The sequence below is a fragment of the Condylura cristata genome, unplaced genomic scaffold, assembly GCF_000260355.1.
Source record: "Condylura cristata isolate star-nosed mole 26May11 unplaced genomic scaffold, ConCri1.0 scaffold00036, whole genome shotgun sequence".
NCBI classification, from domain to species: Eukaryota; Metazoa; Chordata; class Mammalia; order Eulipotyphla; family Talpidae; genus Condylura; species Condylura cristata.
The window spans coordinates 15,375,312-15,383,239 of record NW_004567137.1 but is presented as its reverse complement, the minus strand read 5'-3'; the positions used below and the strand labels follow the sequence as shown (position 1 = coordinate 15,383,239).

The window sequence follows — 7,928 nt, the reverse complement described above, 5'->3', positions numbered from 1 at the left end:
GAGGTTTTAGGGAGGGGAGAGAATTATAGATTATAACAAAGAGCTAATCCAGATGGAAAAGTCAATGAATTGGTACTTATGGAGAGGTCTGGACTTAACAAAGGTCAGCAGGGATCCAGAGGTAAGAGTACTTTTGAGAGAAAAACCAGCTCCATGGAAAGACTTTGTTTTCTGGTGAAGACAGGAAAGCTGGGCCCCAGAGTTGGAGGGAAATAGTCAAATATACTCCTGGTGGAGAAAGATGTACACAGAAAATACAGAGCTTGAAGACCACGAGACAACTTTTGACATCTTTAGTTTACTCTCAATCCAGAAACTCTCCAAATTGACCCATACCAGAATGAAGTTGTCTTGCTCTTCCTCATCCATAGTCACAAATTACAATCTGACAATAGCAACAGAACTAATAGCAACTGGGGTAAGAAATGATACACATGTGGGCTCTTCCTGGTGGTGCAGTGGGTTGGAACGCTGCACTGCAAAGCCAAGCCAAGCCATGGCAACTTCAGTAGAACTCCGCTGTCTAGCCTGCTGCTCCCCTCAGCAGTGTACTTCATCTGTCTGCCTGTTCTGCTCCCCACTCTGTCTCTGGTGAATCCTCTCTCTGCCGCTGTACCTCTGGCCTGTACCCCAGTTCTGTATGCATACATAAATAAGCCTTAAACAAAAGAAGTTTGATATGCATACATATTTAATAAAATCATCCTTTAAAATTTAGTTGAGCTCTCGAATATCTAAAGCAGACCTTAAATTAAATATGCATGTTTGTCACTCAATTTTTTTTTAAATGAACAAAACATCATTACAGAAGATAAGTTCTTTACTGTTGAGTTGTATTCCCTATGATTACTTATGTGTCACATGCCAGTGATGAAAGTACAGTTCAATAAATAGCGGCAGCATTTTCTTCTGGAAAATGAGGATGAGAATAGAAAATTTTCTTCTTTAGAAAATGGGTTTTGTAGCTTTGAATCCTTTTTGTTTTATAAATCACAAGCTCTTGACACCATGCTCTGCATACAAATGTAGGTATTTGGAGTGAAGCAATTTTCAGTATAACCTTTAAAATCTGAGCCATAAACTGCACAGCTTCCATTCTGCATTTCATACACGGTTACTCTGGATCAGGAAGAACAACAAGGCCATGACTTACTGATGTAAAATAAAAAAAAAAAAATGAAATAATAATTTTTCAAATATACATAAGGAAATTGTATCATTTCAGGAGCTTTTAAGAATATGGCAGGCTTTCTTATTTCACAGATATGCCATAATATCTGTTATCATTTCTCTAAGCACTGATTATACTGGGTAATACTTTTCGGATTATAACTGTATCATTGACTGAAGTGTGAGTCTCTTGAAGGAGTTCTATCCCTCCCTGCAGGTGGCTCAATTTATAATAGTCAACAACTGGGAGCAACTGAAACAGTAAGTTTTGCAGGAGATTATTACATTTGTTATCTTGATGTAATCAGTAGATTCATGGATAGATACGCTCATGAAATTTAGTAAATTGCAAACTTTATGTAAGTCTAGTTTATTAAATATCAATCATATCTCAACAATTCTGGCAATAACTTCAAAATAGAATGTATGTGATGCTTAGTGTGTGTCCCAAGTTAGAAGTGTCCCCGAGGACCTCCCCAATGCTAAGAACAGCTATAGCTGGGTGTATGCGGAAACCTTTGTGACATTCTCTGTGTGTGCAAATCCATCTATGCAGTAAGGTGTAGGGGTCCCGAACTGCAACATGGAGACCCAGGACTTCATCTCTGTGTATATGTATTCATAGAATATGATCACATTAACCTGTAACTGTGTATTGTACAGACACATATACATGGGCCCCCTCTACCTTACTGCTGTGAGGGACAATATGGTAGTTCAGTGATCATCAGGCTAGCTTAGGACAAGTCCACAAATGATACCTACTGCTTTAGGGACTTACTGGTTGGGGGAGAGAATCGAGCCATCTTCCCACTGCCAGGATCTGTTTGGTAAAATTTGTGTTAGTCCCATCCAATGATATGACTTCACCAACTTAAAAAAGTCCTGTTTGAAGCCATAAATATATCAAAAACAAAATTAGTGTGCACATAATCGCAAAAGCATGGTCATTTAATCACTTCTTTTCACACTTGGGTAAAACATATTTTCATGCATAAATCCTAGTTACACAATACATACATCATATCTGTGCTTTCTGTGTTTTCTTTTATAAGTTTTAATGCAGAAAGAATTCAGGTTGCTATATCTGAATCTTCATGCTGAGGTTCACATTTTTGTAATTTATCTCATATATTATAACTAAATATAAGAATGAGAATTCAAAAAAAAGAAAAAATACTCACCTGATCTTCTTGGCTGTATATTTTCAGGAGGGTGGAATTTTGAGTCTTACAAGAAGCTTGACTTTCATGCCAGTTTTTGTTCTCATTAAAAAATTTGTAGCATTTATTTTTATAATGTATCCAGTTTACAGGACATGAGTCATAGTAACTGCCTAGAAATGGAAAACACATCACTAATTTCACATATAGTTGAACATTATAGCAGATTTTGCATAGATGGGTAAAATATTTTTTCTTAATTCTAGCTCTGAAATTTCAGATTATTTTAATAGCTCCCAAAGAAATATTTCTATACAAGCATGGATTATGAACAAATTTAATCATTTTCTTTTACACTTTTTTTGTCTTTTGATACATGTGCATAGATAATGTGTGTACATGAGATGGAAAGAGACAGAAAGATCAATGCAATTTGTGCTTTAAAATACAGGAAAACTCACTTACCTTTCAAAGGAACTTGAGCTCCTTGGTTAAAGAACACTATTAAAATAATAATATTTAAAATATTTGTATTGTTAGTAATTTAATTCAAAAACACATTTCTAGGTTAATAACAACATCTGTATACATTCAATATTAAGAATGTATGTCCCTGTGTGTCTGGGTCTTAGCAATAATAATACATGACTGTCATTAGAGTAACAATGTTATCGACCTCTTTGTAGATATCACTTACAGTTGATGGCCATGACACCATATATTACTGTCATTACAACAAAATGGATCCCCAATGCTACAGCAATGGAACGGACAAGGATAAAAGGAGGTGCTGTCAGGGAAAAATGTACAAAAGATGATCAAAATAAAGATTGAAGGATTATGTATCTCTGCATTTAATATACACATTAGCTTGTTTTTTTAAAGGGTGAGTACATTAGTACTTTTTCCTCATTCATTTTTCTCAGAATAGATAACATAATTACTTTGTAAATGATTAAAAACAACAGGATAGAATGTAATATTCCTTTATTCCTCTCTGCAAGTTACTGGTCCCTCCTATAATAAATCACAGTCATCATTTTTAATGTTTTCCGGGCAGATGAAATAAAAATACATATAAGTTTCCCTTCTGCCCCTTTTTACAAACACATTTAATAAACTATGGTCTGTGAAATTTTTGACTTAAGAATATATCCTGATGCTCTCCCTGGTGGCACAGTGGGTTAAAACACAGCACTGAGAAGCTAGGGCCGCTTCCACATGAGTTAGATTCCCGCCTGCCCGGAGGTGACCACATGGCGCGGCAGACCTCTCCTGACCTCCCGCTGCTCCCCTCAACAGTGTACTTCGTTGATCTGCCTGTTCTGCTCCCCATTCTGTCTCTGGTGAAGCCTCTTGCCGCCCCTGAGCCTCTGGCCTGTACTCCAGTTCTGTATGCACAAGTAAATAAATCTTTAAAAAAAAAAAAAAGAATATATCCTGAAAGCTTAAAAGGTAGATGGTATGAAAGAAGGCTGCCTGCTTAGCTCTTAGGAGAATAATACAAAGTAGTCCACAGGGGACTTAACACAGACAGCCTGTGACTCAAGTGAAAGTAAAGTACCACCTGGACAGCAGAGACCAAGTGCAACAGACTAGATGTGGAGGGAATTTAAGTAATTTAAATTTATGAACAAAAGGTGAGTGATCAAGTATGCCAGTCAGGATGAAAACAACCTCAACAAAATTTTAACAAATCAAATTTAACGAACATTGAAGGATTATACATCATGAACAAGAGAGTTAATATAAAGGAACAAGGTGGATCAATGTCAAATTTCCATTAATGTAATCACATCCAGAAAAAGAAAGAGAAAAATTCCTATCAGTAGGTGTAAAAAAAAATTTGATATGAATGAAAACCAAAATCCCAATGAGGTAGTTCATCACATCCAGAAGAATGGCCTGTTATATCAAAAGATCAGAAATTAGTGTTGGGCAGAATGGGGGGGGGGAGGAAACACTTTTGGTGGGACTATATACTGATCCAAGTCTTGTAGAATATAGGATGGAGATTTCTCAAAATATTAAAATTAGATCTACCATATGAACCTTTAATTCCTCTCTAGTTATCTACTTGAAGAATGCAAAAACTCTAATTCAAAGGGATACATGCACGTCTAAATTCACTGTAGACTATTTACAATAACTAAATTATACAAACAACCTACATGCCAAGGGATAGAGGTGTTGATAAAGAAACTTTGACACATGCACACACAAAGGAATACTACTTAGCTATAAAAACAATTAACTCTGGCCATGTGCAATAATGTGAGATGGTTCTGGAAAGGGGAATACTAAGTGGAATATATCTATATCGGGAGGATGAGAATTATAGGATGGTTTCACCTATGTTTGGAATATAGAGAAGCAAAGCAATTACTCTGCAATAAAAGGCATTTGACATCTGAACTGTAAAACTGAAGCAAACAGGTGTTTTGGTAATGCAGTGGGAGCGGAGGTGTGAGTGTCCAGTGGAACATTGTGGATGAGTACTGGAGTTTTGATGGTGGGTGTGGTGTGATAACATATCTGAAGGGTGTGATCCTATACCTCCAGATTGTAAAGTGAAAACCAATATGACCTCAAAATAATTTAAATGAATATCCACATGCTAGTAATTATTACATAGTATATTTTACAATGTGTCAGATTTGTGATAGTTTCTTACAATATTTGATTAGCATATGTTTTAGTGGCATATCTAAGTATTAACAGATTTTAATTTTTTCCCAATGCATATTTATCTTGTTTCTTAGCTTTCACTTTTAGAATAATGACATGAATAATTCATTCAACTTGTACTTATTTTTCAGTAACTGTAAGGTAAGATTCCTGAAAGTGTAATTTCTGAGTCAAAGGGTGCCTGTGTTGTATTTTTATAATGATTGAAAATTTCCATTCAGATTCTATACCAATTTTTGTAGTATCAGAGTTACATTTAAAGGACTATGGGTTCTTTGAAAGTGGGTGTGATATGGTGACATAGATCAGAATAGGGTAAACTTATTACCCTAAATCAGACACAGTAGAGTAATGTTAACTCAATCAAAATGAATAAATAAAAGCCTGTTTGCTGATACCTTTCACTGCCCTTAATTTTTTTCTTATTTTGGAATGCATAATTCTGCTAACCGATACATCCTTATGTGTAACATTTTCTTGTTATTAAAAACATTGAGCATAGTTTACTCTGTTTAGAGAATATCTATTTTCTATTTGAGATTTTTCTTATTTAAGTATCTTTTGTAATTATATTTTAAAATAATAGTTTATTTCTTATCAGTTGTTTTGCAAATACATTTCAGATATTATTTGTGTTTTAACTTTGTGATATTTTGATTGTGAGAAAAAAAGGTGATTTTTCTATGGTTGACCTGATCAAATTTTACTTTATAATTTATGGTTTTTTGATATGAGCAAAAAATGCTATCATCACTCTGAGTTTATAAATCATGACCTTGGCCCTTCAAAATGATATATAGTGTCCTTCCTTATTAGTTTCTGTGTGTATGTGTGTGTGTATAACTCAGGAACAAAGATTATAAGACATAATTCCAGGTAAGCACTGAACTTTTCTAACATTATCTATTAAAAAATTAATGTGACCTCATCAATATGAAATATCATTTGTTGGCCTATAATATATTCCCATATGTATTTACTTTTGTTCACAACTCTTTAATCTGTCCATTCAAATTATATGTAAAATTTCCTTAGTTTTATAATATACTTGAGTATTTGATAATGTGCACAAAATTATATTCTTTCATATTTTCAGTATAATTATGCTTTTTATGTTTCTTAAGAACTTCAAAGAAAACTTTTCAGAAGCCTGGATTTTTAAAATATGGTGCACTGGTCTTTCAGTAGAATCATATTAAATGAGTAGATATGTGAAGATAATTTGCATTTTTAGAATGCCTCTTACCCTAAAAAAAGTTTCTATTTCCATTATTCATGTCTCTTCATGTCATAGTAAAATTGTAAATACATATATTTACTCATAAGAATTCTGTTTTTTTCTGATTTTTAATTTTATAAAAATGTTTACCTTGTCTTTATTTAATAAGACAACTGATTTTTAGATGTTATTTTCAACCAAATTCAAATACCCTTATGTTTTTAATATTTTGGATGGTAAATTGGAGTTTTTCAGTGTTTTTCAGTCATACACATATTTTGCAAATATTTTAATACTCCCTCTTTATTAAATTGCATAACATTTACTTTTTTCACTTTTATGCTTATTATTATGCAGTGATAATTGTAATAAAAAGTCTTGCCTTTTTCCCACTATAATGAAAATGCTGCCAGCATTTGTCAACAAGCTGTCAACAAGGTTTGAACCTCAACATAGGCATATTCATTTCTATTTTAGAAGCTTTAAAAATTAACTAATTAATTAAGAATAATGTTGAATTTTCTCCCAAATCTTTTCAACATTATGCATATGATCATTCACTTATTCCTCTTTGATGATTACATCTTTCATGTTTTCATAACTCTTGTAAAGTGATACTACTTGATCATAATTTATTTTTATTTTTAACATTTAATAGAGTCATAGGTTAGAACAGTTTGTGGTTTTCTCTCTGTGCAAGCTCTGTCAAGCTCTCTTTGCAATGCTATTCAGCATTGCATACAACATCATACTTTCTTCACTATATTTAGAAATGTTTCTGTGAATAACAATCACATTGGATTTAAACTGTTTAAGGTCATATTTCTGAAAGATATCTTGTATTTCTTTTCTACTTTTCACCTCTAGTTACTCATTGTTATGATTATTATGACATTCTCATTATGTTAAGGCACAAATGGATCCTCTATAGAATTTTCTGCTAATTGTATCATGTATTACAATATTAAACTAGAGTTAATCTCATTTCAGTTTTCCTCATTAAATTTCACTAATTGTTAACCACTGATCTAAACAATTTTTCTTTCTTTAAAAGATTGATTTATTTATGCATACAAGAACTGGTGTACAAGCCAGAGGTGCAGGTAGATGAGAGGATTCAGCAGAGACAGAGTGGGGAGCACGCCCCTGCTGAGGGGAGCAGTGAATGAGACAGAAGAGGTCTGCTGACCTCCCTGTCTGGGGCTTGAACTTGTGCTGCAGTGGCTGCAGAGAGCTTCATGGTGCTGTGCCTTAACCCTTTGTGCCACCAGGAAGGCCCTTATCTAAACAATTTCTAGCATTCACCTCAGAATATGAGAGAGGCCAAGTAAAATTGAAGACCTACAGTTTTCTCCAACTTTGGTAGTCACCGGTGAAGTTCTTTTCCTTTGCTGTCCTGTGGAAATACCTTGCTTTACCAGTTGAAAGTTATTGCCATGACATTCATTGAGCTCTGAAGAAAGAAAATTCAGACCAGTATGCATCATGGTCGTTCTTCCATGTGGGTCATTAATTTTCAAAATTCAACTTACCATTTCTGTGCAAAGCCTATTAAAAGTTAATATCACATTACTATTGCTTCATATTCTTTTCTTGCTATGTTGTTGATACGTGTGATAGGAATATTAAATTTAATCTTTGGAAAAATAGTTGTAGCAAGATCTTGTGTGCTATTAAAGTAAGTACAT

The 7,928-nt window shown here is 33.9% G+C and overlaps 1 protein-coding gene across 1 annotated transcript; it reads right to left on the bottom strand.

Annotated features, from left to right (window-relative positions):
* Positions 1-983: 983 nt before the first annotated feature.
* Positions 984-7,727, bottom strand: LOC101636625 (NKG2-D type II integral membrane protein). Its single transcript, XM_004693158.1, has 6 exons — positions 7,586-7,727; positions 3,031-3,123; positions 2,799-2,834; positions 2,355-2,506; positions 1,952-2,055; positions 984-1,119 (listed from the first exon to the last, which is right to left on the bottom strand). The coding sequence occupies exons 1-6, from the start codon at positions 7,725-7,727 to the stop codon at positions 984-986; spliced, it is 663 nt and encodes a 220-aa protein (XP_004693215.1).
* Between the last annotated feature and the right edge of the window lie 201 nt (positions 7,728-7,928).

Coding starts and splice junctions, on each gene's coding strand:
- LOC101636625 (XM_004693158.1), bottom strand. CDS start 7,727: ATGATGCATACTGGTCTGAATTTTCTTTCTTCAGAGCTCAATGAATGT. Junction 3,124..7,585: donor TACCAAAGTTGGAGAAAACT/GTAGGTCTTCAA, acceptor TTTCCCTGACAG/CACCTCCTTTTATCCTTGTC. Junction 2,056..2,354: donor TATACAGCCAAGAAGATCAG/GTGAGTATTTTT, acceptor GGCTTCAAACAG/GACTTTTTTAAGTTGGTGAA.